The sequence below is a fragment of the Lepus europaeus genome, chromosome 8 (assembly GCF_033115175.1).
Source record: "Lepus europaeus isolate LE1 chromosome 8, mLepTim1.pri, whole genome shotgun sequence".
Taxonomy (NCBI): Eukaryota; Metazoa; Chordata; class Mammalia; order Lagomorpha; family Leporidae; genus Lepus; species Lepus europaeus.
Window position 1 is genome coordinate 74,855,792 of NC_084834.1, and position 13,526 is coordinate 74,869,317.

The window sequence follows — 13,526 nt, forward strand, 5'->3', positions numbered from 1 at the left end:
AGCTACAAGTAATTTTTCTGATTGAGAGGCAAATAGAACCTGATAGAAGGGGCTTGATAATAATCTGGTGGGCTTTAGGCCTTGTAAATTCAGAGGCCCAGACCTATCTATCTCTTCACATGGGGTATATCCATTGTTCAAAAACAGCTGAATTTTTATTAAGAGCTATGGGTTATTTAAATATGTGCTTATTTTCAAAGATTTGAATAATCACCTTGTAACAATGATCAAATTTGGTCTATGTTATGTCATGATTTTAAGAAATCTTATTTCAACCAGATATTTTGGATTTTGAGCCTTCTTGGCATTCTTGACAGGCATTCAAAAAATCAAAGTTCCAAACAATCTGGTCTCTAAAATTTCCAGTAAATCCTGGACTTTGGTTTTTCCAGTTTGGGCCCAACTGAAAAAATCGAAGGACCTATGTCTCTCATCTTATAGAGACACCAACTAATCAGTCTATTTGGATTATATTAGAAGGACTGTCAAGATGTGATGTGGTACCAGACTTTAAGTTTCTATAATGGAAAATGCTATTAATACAAATGTTTGAGAATTAAAAAGTCTAATGATCTTGTGTTACTAGACATGATAGTTATCTTAATGAGAAAGCCCCAGAGGCCTAAAGGGTTAAATACTTGTAAAATCCTACAGGTGCTTTCAAAAATACTGTGAAGTAAGCAAGTGCCTCTTGTTGGTTGATGAGTTTATAATTTTAAACATGGCGACTTAAAGTCTTTTGTCATCCACAGTTATATATGATCTGCTGCTCATAAAACTAAAGCGTTGTTGGTTCTGTGTTTAGCTGTCCTCCTATAGGTTCCTATGGACTTTTTCCAGCCACTTCTATTGTATTCAGTACTTTGGGATGGCTCTGTAAACAGATGAAGCCAATAATGTATTAACAGTACCAACTGAGAGAAAGTATGGTTAACTGAGGTTACTAAAAAGAAAAAGCAATTCAAATCAATTGGCAATCTACAAAAAGAGTTAAAGATTTTAAAAGCTATTATTAAAATTGCTATATTGGTCTACTATGCTATATTATATGTGTGTACATATTGTATGTCCACATGGGGAAATTTTATTAAGAGTTTTATTTTAAATGGCTTATAGATAAGATTGTCCATAAATTTAAGCTGCTAAAATCAATCAAAGATACATTTTAATTTGTGTGACCTGAATCTGTGTATCATATGTTTTAAACGTGTTGGTAGAAAGAAACTAAAAACATTTTAGATGGTTGTGCTTAAGTTTACTGGCTAAACAAACTACACCATGTTAGATATTTAAGAGGTGTTTTCAAATACATGATTCTTAAATTTATAGAAGGCATTGGACCTTCTGGTAAATGTTTTCTTAAGTTGTTATCTAGTGGTTGAAACAGTTTGCTAAGTATTCATGTGATATTGCTATTGTCAGCAAGCGATCTAGGACTTGCTCCCTCATTTCTCTATTCTAAGCCCAACTTGTTCTTTCATTTCTCTATTCTCTTCAAAGTAGGAAACTAATTCTATTGTGAAGGAATCTGTAGGATGCACAATTTAATCTTTAGACCTTATAAAAGAGATGGCTAACATTTTTATGTAATAGCATAGCCAAAACAAGAACTTAAATAATAATCTCATAGCTAGATTCACTTCGCCATCAGTGAAGTATACAGTAAGTAGAAAAAAACCTCCCTTTCAGACCAAAGGGAAAGAAAGTTTTAAAGTGAGAATATAATTTTCCTCATGGGCATTGTCTACCTTAGAAAAACTACTACAGAACATGCCTGTGACTATAGACTTGTAGTTCAGGCCACCGAAGATTAGAGATGGGACTTGGGCACTCCCTTGACTTGCATCCTCTGGTCTGCTTTAACACAAACCAGGAGGAAAAGAAAGCTAGGCATCAGAAGCAATGGGTGGCAGGCCTATTAATGGCTGATCTGTACAGCGATCTGCCCTCAAGCAGACCCAACAGGCCAGTCCACTGCAGTGGCTTTCAATGTGGTAAGCCTGAGCTTCAGCAGAAGTCAGCTTGTGAAGAGCCCTGGCAGCTCTGCCAAGAGTTGGATCACTGGAAATGGACCTGCCCTGGAGTCAAAGGATGCCCAGGTCAGAGCCACAGATCTTATTGGCTCTAAGCTGAAAAGCCCTTCACTCAGCCCAACTTCCAAAGTGACCACTGCAGCTGAGGGGATGGCCAAGTAGGGTCAGCAACATTGCAGGCAGAACTGTAAATTTCTTGTTAGAGATGCCACCTGCCTTTACCTGGCCAGCTCTCCTCCCAGGCCAGCCAAGTAATGAAAGTCAACAGAGTGCCTTCCCCTAGGAGGTTCACACCTCCCTTAGTGGATACTGGTTCTAAATCCTAAATGTACTTGAAAATTAGAATTTTAGCTTTGGCCGCAAACACTGTCAATTGTTCTGCTTTAAGTGATAGGCTTACTTCCTTCATTTTCAAGAAAATGCCTGCCAGGTGTGCAAGTCTGAATCACCATAGTTTGTCACTTTTTCTTTCTTGTCAAACATTTGTTTATTACATTTATTTAAAAGGCAAAGAGACAGAGAGACAGACATGCAGACACAGCTCACATCCTCTGGTTCATTGCCCACCTGCCTGTAACAGCTGGAAGCCAGGAACTCAATCTAGGTCTTCTTTGTGGGGGGTAGGGACCCCTGCTGCCTCCCAGGGTGTGCACCAGCAGGAAGCTGGAATCAGTGGTGAAGCTGGGACTGGAACTCAGGCACTCCAGTAAGGGGTTAGGACTTTGAAAGTGGCATCTTAAGCTGTCAGTCCTTTTTTTCAGGTGAAATTGGAGTTTCAGGAAGGAGAAGTTTAGCTCAGTTTACACCTCAGAAGTGGCCCAGAGGCTTTTCTTCAAGACATCTCTCATGCATGAAGCTTGTTGGCTGTCCCTCACTGCATCGCACTGCATGTTAAAATGGTGTGTGCTCAGGATTGCGATCTATTGCAATTAAAATTTTTACTGTTATAACTGACATTGTAAAAATTAAAAAAAATATAAAAAGGAGAGGGGGAATGAGGGAGGAAGAGTAGGGTAGGGCGTATCATTATGCTCTTAAAACTGTATATGTGAAATACATGGAATTTGTTCTCTTTTTATAAGTTAAACATTTTTACTGCTTTATCAGACACTAAAGTGAATCAGCCCTTTTCCTCCCTGGTAGTGCATGAACGGAAAGATACAATGACTACCACCTTGCTGACGCAGCAGTAGGGCAAATGTTCACATGGTTATAGAAGGAGGACCTTGAGATTCAACAAATTACTCAGAACTTACAACGTTTCAACACTGCTTGGATTTTGTTGTCACAAATTCTTGCGGAAGATCGTTTTTGATGGTTTGCTGTGCTGATCACAAGCACGTACAAGAGAAACAGCAACCCCATCAGTGTCTGGAGATTCACCCATTAGTAAAGGAAAGGAATGATTGTTTAGATGAGACATCAGCTCGGTTTCCACATTGCAGCTGAATCTCTTAATTGGGGAATTACTGTGTCAGTGCGAAGCGCAGTGTGTGGTCTCTGTTACCCAGTAGGCAGGCAGCACTGCCGGCTGTGCAGGTGTTCTTCCGCTGGGGCAGGACCTTGTCCATGCTGTGCAGCTTCACTCGGCCTGTCGGGTGCTTCAGTGGCTTCCTTATTTCTGGTCAGAAGACGTGATAAATAGTGTTGGCTTTTAAAGAGTTTATCATGTTTAAGTTTAACTTGATGCATCCCTTCTTTTTTACACTGTGAATGATTGGTCTGCAAGTGACACTACAACGTAACTCACACCATAAATATTTTTAAATGTTCCATTGCATAAAATATCATAAGATAAACTATTAATGTAGGCCACCACAAAACACACCAAACACTGGAGTAAGGGAAAGGGTTTATTGGGGGAAACCTGACAGACCGGAGGGAAGGGGCGAAGAAGGAAAAGAGGGAGAAAGAGAGCGTAAGAGAGAGAAGAGAGAGATCAGGAGACAGAGCCACGTGTTGAGGAACAGGTCCTCTTAAAGCTTTGTGGTGTGGGGGGCGGGCAGGGAAGTAGGAGCAGCAAATCTCATTAGAATGGGGTGGAGCTGACACTGGTGGTTGGGCCATGTGGTCACCTGGCTTCCAGCAATGGCAGTGGGGGCTAGAGCCTAGGATGGTGTCCGGGGTGTAGATCGTGCCACAGATAAGACTGCGCCATTTTACTAACAATTAACATGTAAAACTGAGTGAAAGTGGCTTTCATCATAATTTTATTTCTTATTTCACCCAGTTTCTTTGGAGTGTATTCTTCCCTCCCGTGATTGACGTGGAACTCTGAAGTACCAGTTTGATGTGTTCAGAATTTCTAGATGTTGACAGAAGAGTTATAGGTCGATGATGTAAATCTCCTAATCCCATTTTAATATTCATCCTTAAATTAGGGAAGAGACTATTATAAATAGATTTCTATCTGGGAGGAGATTAAAATGTTAAGCTCTAGAATGAGTTTTAATTAAAATTAAAAATATTACTGTCAAATTAAACAGTTCCTAATCTTTTTGTGCTTCTGTATAGGTTACAAGGAAAGTGTGGTGCTGAAATAAGAATGTATTGAACAATAATTATATTCTAGACATGACAGAAGGAATAATCTAAGATAGCCTGAGGAGCAGAGAGAGTGGAGAACGCACTGAGATAAGATCTGAAAACTTTTCTACCTAAATGCTACCTTAGAAGCAGAGCAAACCAGAATCTTGAAGCAACCACTGTTCTAGATGTGAGAACCCACCATGAAGGTGATTTAAAAGTCCCCTGTGAAATTACTGTGCGTCCTTTACCTTCCGCAACCCTGAAGCAGGTGTGGGGTCCATGTCCGGATCATCTTCCTCTAGGCCTTACTCTGTATCTCTTAGGTTAGTTCTGAGATCTTTTGTCCTGCTGCATAGGTAAAACAGAAAGTAAGAAAGTGAAACAGTGGTAGGTAGTTTAATGCTGTGGAAAAGGATGACGCCTTTATTGATTTTCAAAAAAAGAATAGCTGTTGTAGCATTGTGATTTTGGGGAAAAAAAAGAGTAGACAGTTCAAGTAAGGACATGTACTTTGTTTTAGTTTTTAAGTTTCTGTTTTGAAAAATATTTATTTGGGAGATACACACACATACACATACACACAGTTACGCACACACACACACTTCCATCTGCTGGCTCTCTCCCCAGATGCCCACAATTGTTGTTGAGGGTGTGTGGGGGTGCCAAAGCTAGGATCTGAGAACTCAGTTGATGTCTCCCAAATGGGTGTCAGACACCTATTACTTGAGCCATCATCTTCTGCCTCTGAGAATCTGCATTGGCAGGAGGCTGGAATCAGGAGCCAGAGCTGGAGGCAGAACCCTCACTCTGGAGTGGAACGTGGATGTGCTAACTGGCCTCTTAACTGCTAGGCTAAACTAGGCTAAACACTTTTTTTTTTGATGAGTGGTGGCAGCTGAGCAATGATGTCATCCAGGGGCCATTCTGCTACCACGGGTGTTCTTTCATTTAAAAGATCCATGGAGAATCAAGGCTTATATGAGGGATCTTCTAACAGTTTGTGGAAAATGTATTATGAAAACACTATGCCTGGATTTCAAAAATTGTTTCCACCACAAGAAACTTATCTTTTAATTGCATGTTCCGTGAAAGTTTTGAGTTGCCTTTGTATATGTTAGGAATTTGAAAAGCATGGATTGTTTACCTCTGGGTAACATGTGACTCATTTGTGGGAGGAAGGCTTTGTGTTGGGAAGAGTCAGTGATGCAGACCATGTAGGCGTGGTGGTGAAAACGTGCAGTGCACTCTTGGGGTGAAACTGGTGTGTGTGATGGGAATATCCCTTTGGAGTGAAGCGTGGTACACTTCCACTTGTAGGTAGTCTGGCTCCACTTTGTACACTGTTTTTCTGGGATGTATTGCCCATCCTAGTACTTTGTACAAGCTAGTCAAAATGACTGATGGTGAGAATTGTATCGGGGTGATGCCTATTACAGTCACCAGGAAATTCTAACACATAGTCATCACAGGCGAAGTTTTAGTAGTTTTTAATAGGAGAAGTGTGTAATTCTGGTTCTATGGTGTAGAACCATGTCACCCATTCCTTGGTTGGGTTTATGGCTGGAATAAGGATGATTTTGATGAGAATGCCAGAGACTGTCTGTGAAGGATCTTGCTTCCCACGTGTAACTGTGGAGAAACCTGGCTGGACTGTGTCGGGGATGATGTCTCAGCTTCTTCTCATGTAGCTGAGCTGGCAGCGTGTGTGTGCCCCTTGATCTTCCCTCTAGCACACCACAGTCCCTGCCAGCCAGGCCAGAACTCTCCCAAACATTTCGTTTAATGTAACAGCTCATTAGGATTACATTGTCATTAGACCAAGTTGTTTCATAATAATGTGCTGTGACGATGGGAAAGTTGTTAGATAATGAAATGCCTTTTGCTGTATGTCTTTGCTTCTAAGAGGCACACTTTAACACTTAAAAATGTAACACCATTAAAGAGAACGTGTTTCAAATCAAGCACATATTAAGTTTGACAATTTTTTTCGCTATTTTTGTGAAATAGCTTCAGTTTTTGTTTTAATTTTGAAATGTCATCTTCAAATTTGTTTTTTTCTTAATGTAATTACAAATACCTTTTCCCGAGGAAGACTAGAATATTATTTACTGTTTATGGTTTTTATACTTTTCCTTTAAATTTAAATAAGACTACAAAAATATTTTGTACATTTTTTCCCTAAATGTGCATTTCCAGATTAAGTTCTTCCTAGAAAATAGGAAATTTGATATTAAGGTCTGCTGATGTAAGTTGTTAAAAATGCTACTTTTAAAATTTTTGTTTTGCTATATTTTCAATTTGATATTGAGTATTCAATTCTGTTAATGTTAGGTTTACTTCAGGACAGTGGAACTTGTAGAAGAGCCCATAAAAGGGTCTCCTGGCTTGAGTTTCTACTTCAAAATTAATGGACTTCCCATATTTCTGAAAGGCTCAAATTGGATCCCAGCAGATTCATTCCAGGATCAAGTAACTTCTGATACGTAAGTTATAATTTCTTGTTATTTTTAAATTAACAGTCACACAGTGCTGAAGAGTTACTAATTTTTACTTTCTTTAGTCCCAAGGAACTGAGGGGTAGTATATGATTCTAGGATATTGGAACATTTAGAATGGACAGGATTTTTTGAATACGCTTGTATTTTCCATTCTCTTCAGCTGTAGTTTTGGAGCTACACTGAGACCAGTGAATCCATCCCTTAAAGATGTTTAAAAATTTTTTATTTGAGAGGCACCAAAAGAAAGAAAGAGACAAAGGAAGGGAGGGAGGGAGGGAGGAAGGGAGGGAGAATGAATGAATGAATGAATGAGAATATGCTCCTGAGTGCCCATGACTGCCAAGGCTGGGCTGAGGCCAAAGCTGAGCCTGGGGACTCAATCTAGTCCTCTCATTTGGTGATAAGGAACTCAAGTACTTGAGTCATCAATGCTTCCACAAGTCTGAGTGAGCAGGAAATGAGTTGGGATCCAGAGGCAGGTTTTGAATACAGACATTCCACAGAGAGTGTCTTTTTTTTTTTTTTTGGACAGGTAGAGTTATATACAGTGAGAGACAGACAGAGGGAAAGGTCTTCCTTCCATTGGTTGACTCTCCAAATGGTTGCTACCGCCGGTGCTGCGCCAATCCAAAGCCAGGAGCCAGGTGTTTCCTCCCAGTCTCCCATGCAGGAGCTGGGCCCCAAGCACTTGGGCCATCCTCCACTGCCCTCTCGGGCCACAGCAGAGAGCTGGACTAGAAGAGGAGCAACTGGGACTAGAACCAGTGCCCATATGGGATGCCGCACCACTGGCGGAGGATTAACCAAGTGAGCACGGCACCGGCCCCTAGGGAGTGTCTTAACTGCAAGGCTTAGCCCTCACCTCTGAAGCCACGCATTTTTAGACAACTGTACTTGTTTAGCGTTATAAGAAAATGATGAATTCAATTTTGTATAGTTTGTCCCCAGAAAAATGATTGATTTCATTGTTTTTCAGTTTTTGGAAGAATAACTTAAATATTTTTGACCATGGTTCCAAAAGATGGGACCCATACTTACTTTTTTTTTTTTTTAAAGATTTATGTGTTATTTTACTATTTTTTATTTTTTATTTTTGATGGGTAGAGTTATAGACAGAGAGACAGAGAGAAAGGTCTTCCTTCTGTTGGTTCACCCCCCAAATGGCTGCTACGGCCGGTGCTGCACCAATCTGAAGCCAGGAGCCAGGTGATTCTTCCTGATCTCCCATGTGGGTTCAGGGGCCTAAGCACTTGGGCCATCATCCATTGCCCTCCCGGGCCACAGCAGAGAGCTGGACTGGAAGAGGAGCAACAGGGACAGAACCCGGTGCCCATATGGGATGCCGGTGCCGCAGGCAGAGGATTAACCAAGTGAGCCATGGCGCCGGCCCTTATTTAATTATTTGAAAGTCAGAGTTACACACAGAGAGAAGAGAGGTCCTCCATCCGCTGGTTCACTCCCCAACTGGCTGCAATGGCTGGCGCTGTGGCGATCTGAAGCCAGGAGCCAGGAGCCTCTTCTGATTCTCCCACATGGGTGCAGGGGCTCAAGGACTAGGGCCATCTTCTATTGCTTTCCCAGGCCATAGCAGAGAGCTGGATCAGAAGTGGAGCAGCCGGGACTCGAACTGGCACCCATATGGTATGCTGGCACTGCAGGCAGCGGCTTTATCTGCTACGCCACAGCGCCAGCCTTCCATACTTACTTTTTATCTAAGATATTTACATCTTCTTTTACTTTTTCTTTAACAGAGAACTGAAGTAGATGTTAGGTGGATGGGGGAAATGGGAAGATTGAGCTGAAAGAATACAAAGTAGGAGATATGTAGGATGCGTGAATCTAGAGAGCTAATCCATTGTACATCATGAGGGCTACAGATTGTGCAACTGGATTGCAACTAGGATTCATGCAAAATGAGTAGATTTTGGTTGCTCTTGCCACACAAACAACAAAAAATGGATAACTATGGAAGGTGGTGGATATGTTAATTTACATCACTATAATAACCTTTTTTGCTATCTGTATGTTGCCTATTTTATCATATCACGTATTTTTTAAAAGCTTTTATTTAATGGATGCTAATTCCATAGGTACAACTTTAGGAATATAGTGGTTCTTCCCCCCATACCCGCCCTCCCACCCCAACTCCCATATCGCCTCCTACTTCCTCTCCCATCCCATTCTTCATTAAGATTCATTTTTAATTAACTTTATATACAGAAGATCAACTCTATACTAAGATTTCAACAATTTGCACCCATACATACACACAAAGTATAAAGTACTGTTTGAGAACAAGTTTTACAGTTAATTCTCAAAGTACAACACATTAAGGGCTGGCGCCGTGGCTTAACAGGCTAATCCTCTGCCTTGCGGCGCCGGCACACCGGGTTCTAGTCCCGGTTGGGGCGCCGGATTCTGTCCTGGTTGCCCCTCTTCCAGGCCAGCTCTCTGCTATGGCCCGGGAAGGCAGTGGAGGATGGCCCAAGTCCTTGGGCCCTGCCTCTGCATGGAAGACTGGGAGAAGTGCCTGGCTCCTGGCTTCGGGTAAGCGCAGTGTGCTGGCCACAGCGGCCATTGGAGGGTGAACCAACGGCAAAAAGGAAGACCTTTCTCTCTGTCTCTCTCTCACTATCCACTCTGCCTGTCAAAAAAAAAAAAAAATTCATCTTGAATATCTCTTGAATAAAACCTGCTTTTTTAAAAAAAAGTACAACACATTAAGGACAGAGATCCTACATGGGGAGCAAGTGCACAGTGACTTCTGTTGTTGATTTAACAATTGAAAATCTTGTTTATGATGTCAGTGATCACCCAAGGATCTTGACATGAGCTGCCGAGGCTATGGAAGGCTTTTGAGTCCACAAACTCTGTCAGTATTTGTTCAGGGCCATAATCAAAGTGGAAGTTCTCTCCTCCCTTCAGAGAAAAGTATTTTCTTCTTTGATGGCCCCTTCTTTCCACTGAGGTCTCACTCACAGAGATCCTTCACGTATTGTGTATTTCACGTATATACCATAAAATTTGTTTAAAAAATAAAGCAAAAAGATTCCTAAAAATTCTAGCTCTACAAAAATGTGCTTTCTGAGTCTTTGAGAATAAAACTTTAGAAGAATTTACTGTTTCCTGATTGGGCATATTAGTTACTATTTTTATGATAGTGAAAATCTCTCAAGTGAAAATAAACACTTTTTACCTAATTTATTCCTTAACACTGTAATTTTAATACCAATGTAGCAATATGCACTGTAGTATATCATTAGATGTATAGAGTGTAAATGTTAGGTTGGTACCTAACTCCTGTCTGAAGTTGTAGCAATTTTCTTTTTAAAAGATGTATTTTTTTATTTGAAAGTCAGAGTTACATAGAGAGGAGAGGTAGGCAGGCAGGCAGGCAGGAGGGAGAGAGAGGTCTTCCATCCACTGGTTCACTCCCCAATTAGCTTCAACAGCCAGGGTTGTGCTAATCTGAAGCCAGGAGCCTCTTCCAGGTCTCCCTCATAAGTGCAGGGGCCCAAGGAGTTGGGCCATCTTTTGTTTTCCCAGGCCATAGCAGAGAGCTGGATTGGAAGTGCAGCAGCTGGGACTTGAACCATTGCCCATATGGGATGCCGGCGCCACAGGTGGCGGCTTCTGCTACACCACAGCGCCGGCCCTGCAGTTTCCTTTTGTTATAAAAACCTGTGTATCACTTTAGGTTTCCTAAGAAAATGAAATTCTCATCCAGATACAGATGGGATGATTCGCTCCTTTCCCTTCCCAGGGCTCCTGCACTGCCCTGGGGGCAGCTGTTGAACTCAGCAGGGCTGGTTAGGAAGCTGGCCACAGTGCTCATGCTGAGAGAGCACAATGCGCTGTGGGCCCAGCCAGCATTTTATTGGTTTCTTAACTCATTCCTGGGCACAGTGTCCTATGGGAACATGCCCTCAGATTGGCTATAAATGTTTGGATTTTCCTAAGCATAATGAGATAGAGAATGAGGAAAATAGAAAGGAAGTTTACTGGAGAAAGAAGTGTCAGGTTGGAGGAACTGTAAAAAAGGAGCTAAGGGTGGGTGAGGCAGTAACAGGCATATTCTAGCCTTGATTTTTGTTTTGTACTTCAAAATGGTTACATAAAATTAGTACACACTACCCAACATTTACAGCTGTACTTCTCTCTCTCTCTCTCTTTTTTTAAAGCCTTATTTTATTTTGAAAGGCAGAGTTAGAGGGAGAGGGAGGAGGAGAGAGAGAGAGAAAGAGAGAAAGAGAGCTCTTCTACCCACTGGTTCACTCCCCAAATGGCCACAACGGTCAGGGCTGGGTCTGGACAGAGCCAGGAGCCTCCTCCAGGTCCCTCATGTGGGTGCAGAGGCCCAGGGACTTGGGCCATCCTCCACTGCCTTCTCAGGCCATTAGTAGGGAGCTGGATTGGAAGTGGTACAGCTGGGACTCAAACTGGCACCCATATGGTATGCTGGCACTGCAGGCCGTGGCCCAACCTATTATACCATGACACTGGCCCACAAAAATTTAGTTTTAAAAGTAGCATAACATACTGAAAATTTTGAAGGTGAACAAAGGTGATCATCCTTAATTTCTCTGAGTTTGTTTGCATTTGATTAATGTGTATATAATGTTATCTTACATTCTTTAATTAGAATTACATCTGCATCATGATAGCTTTAAGTGTTTTTCCAACAGAGATTTGAAATGTGTATTTATCACAATGTATTTTCTTTTTCTTTTTTTTAAAAAAAGATTTCGTATTTGGCAGGCAGTTAAACAGAGAGGGAGACAGGGTGAGAGAGAGAGATCTTCCATCCACTAGTTCACCCCCCAAGTGGCCGCAGATGTTGGAGCTGAGCCAGGCTGAAACCAGGAGCCTAGAGCTCCATCTGGGTCTCCCACATGGGTAGCAAGGACCCAAGCACTTGGGCCATCTTCCACTGCTTCCACAGACCATTAGCTGGGAGCTGGCTTCACCATGCTGGCCCCCGGTGTGTTTTCTAAACCTTTCATGCGGTTGTTTTTAACATTTCTTCCACAGGCTACGGCTTCTTTTGCAGTCTGTTGTGGATGCAAACATGAATACCCTGCGGGTGTGGGGAGGAGGAATTTACGAGCAGGATGAATTCTATGAACTGTGTGATGAGCTGGGAATAATGGTGAGTCATTGACAGCTGTGCTATGTGCTGGTGAGTTACTGTACCCTCAGTGTGGCCTGCAGTGTTTGAGCGGGTGACCCTTGCTTCCTTTCTCAGAGCCAGGAGTGATGTCCCGTTCTATGCTGAAGTAAGTCATGACATCATATAAACCGAGAGTTATAGTTGATAGGGAACATCAGAATTACTTAATGATTTTTAAATGATCAGCATTCTTTATAAATTAGTTATGCCTAAGTATATATCTACTTGTCTTTGTAATTTTCTTCGATATGTAAGTATACATAAAATAGTTAAAAAGCCCAACATTTAGGACCTCTAACAAAACAATAAGAAAAACAATAAAATTAAGTGAAGAAATGGTGTGGTTAATATTGTTATTAAATGCTTTCAATGTGTTTTGCAGTGGTGGGGATTAAGCCAAAGAAATATATTCTTTTAGTTCTCATATTGTAGTTCTAGATACACAGCATGCCACAGAAGAATTATTATAAAAATAATAAGGCTTATGATGCTGCTGCTGATATATTCTGGTATTGACTGAGTGTCCAGCAGCGTTCTAAGTGCTCTGAGTGTATTCTTTTATTTTTGTCCATGCCTGTCCATGGAAGCAGTTACTATTGTTCTCTATCCTTATTTATAGGTATGGAAACTGACGCGTGGAATGGTTAAATACTTTGGCTAAACCCACACAGCCTTTTTGTGTGGTGGAGTGAAGAGTCCCACTCCAGGGGCCGGTGTTGGGTGCAATGGTGAAGATGCTGCTTGAGATGCCCACATCCCATAACTGAGGGTCTGGGTTCAAGTCCCAGCTCTGTTTCCCACCCAACTTCCTGCCAGTGTGCGCCCTGGAATCCAGCAGAAGACTCAGGTGGTTCGGTCCCTGCATCCCACATGGGAGACTGACATTCAGATCCAAGCTCCTGGCTCTGGCCTGGCCAGTCCTGGCTGATGGTGGAGAGTGATCCAGCAAATGGAGGATCTTTCTGTACATGTGCTTTTTTTTTTTTTTTTTAAGTTTATTTATTTGAAAGTCAGAGTTACACAGAGAGGAGAGGCAGAGAGAGAGAGAGAGGTCTTCCATCCGATGGTTCACTCCCCAGATGGCCGCAACGGCCAGAGCTGTGCTGATCCGAAGCTAGGAGCCAGGAGCTTCTTCCAGAGCTCCCACATGGGTGCAGGGGCCCAAGGACTTGGGCCATCCTCCACTGCTCTCCCAGGCCACAGCAGAGAGCTGCATCGGAAGTGGAGCAGCTGGGACCAGAACTGGCGCCCACATGGGATGCTTGCGCCTCAGGCCAGGGCATCAACCCGTTGCGC

General features: G+C 42.1%; 1 protein-coding gene across 1 annotated transcript in view; it reads left to right on the plus strand.

Annotated features, from left to right (window-relative positions):
* The window catches only part of MANBA (mannosidase beta), a 146,151-nt gene that overhangs the window by 81,799 nt on the left and 50,826 nt on the right, over nt 1-13,526 (plus strand). The window contains exons 8-9 of the mRNA XM_062199815.1: nt 6,894-7,045; nt 12,092-12,209. Coding sequence (XP_062055799.1) covers nt 6,894-7,045; nt 12,092-12,209 — 270 coding nt within the window. The remainder of the gene's footprint in view (nt 1-6,893; nt 7,046-12,091; nt 12,210-13,526) is intronic.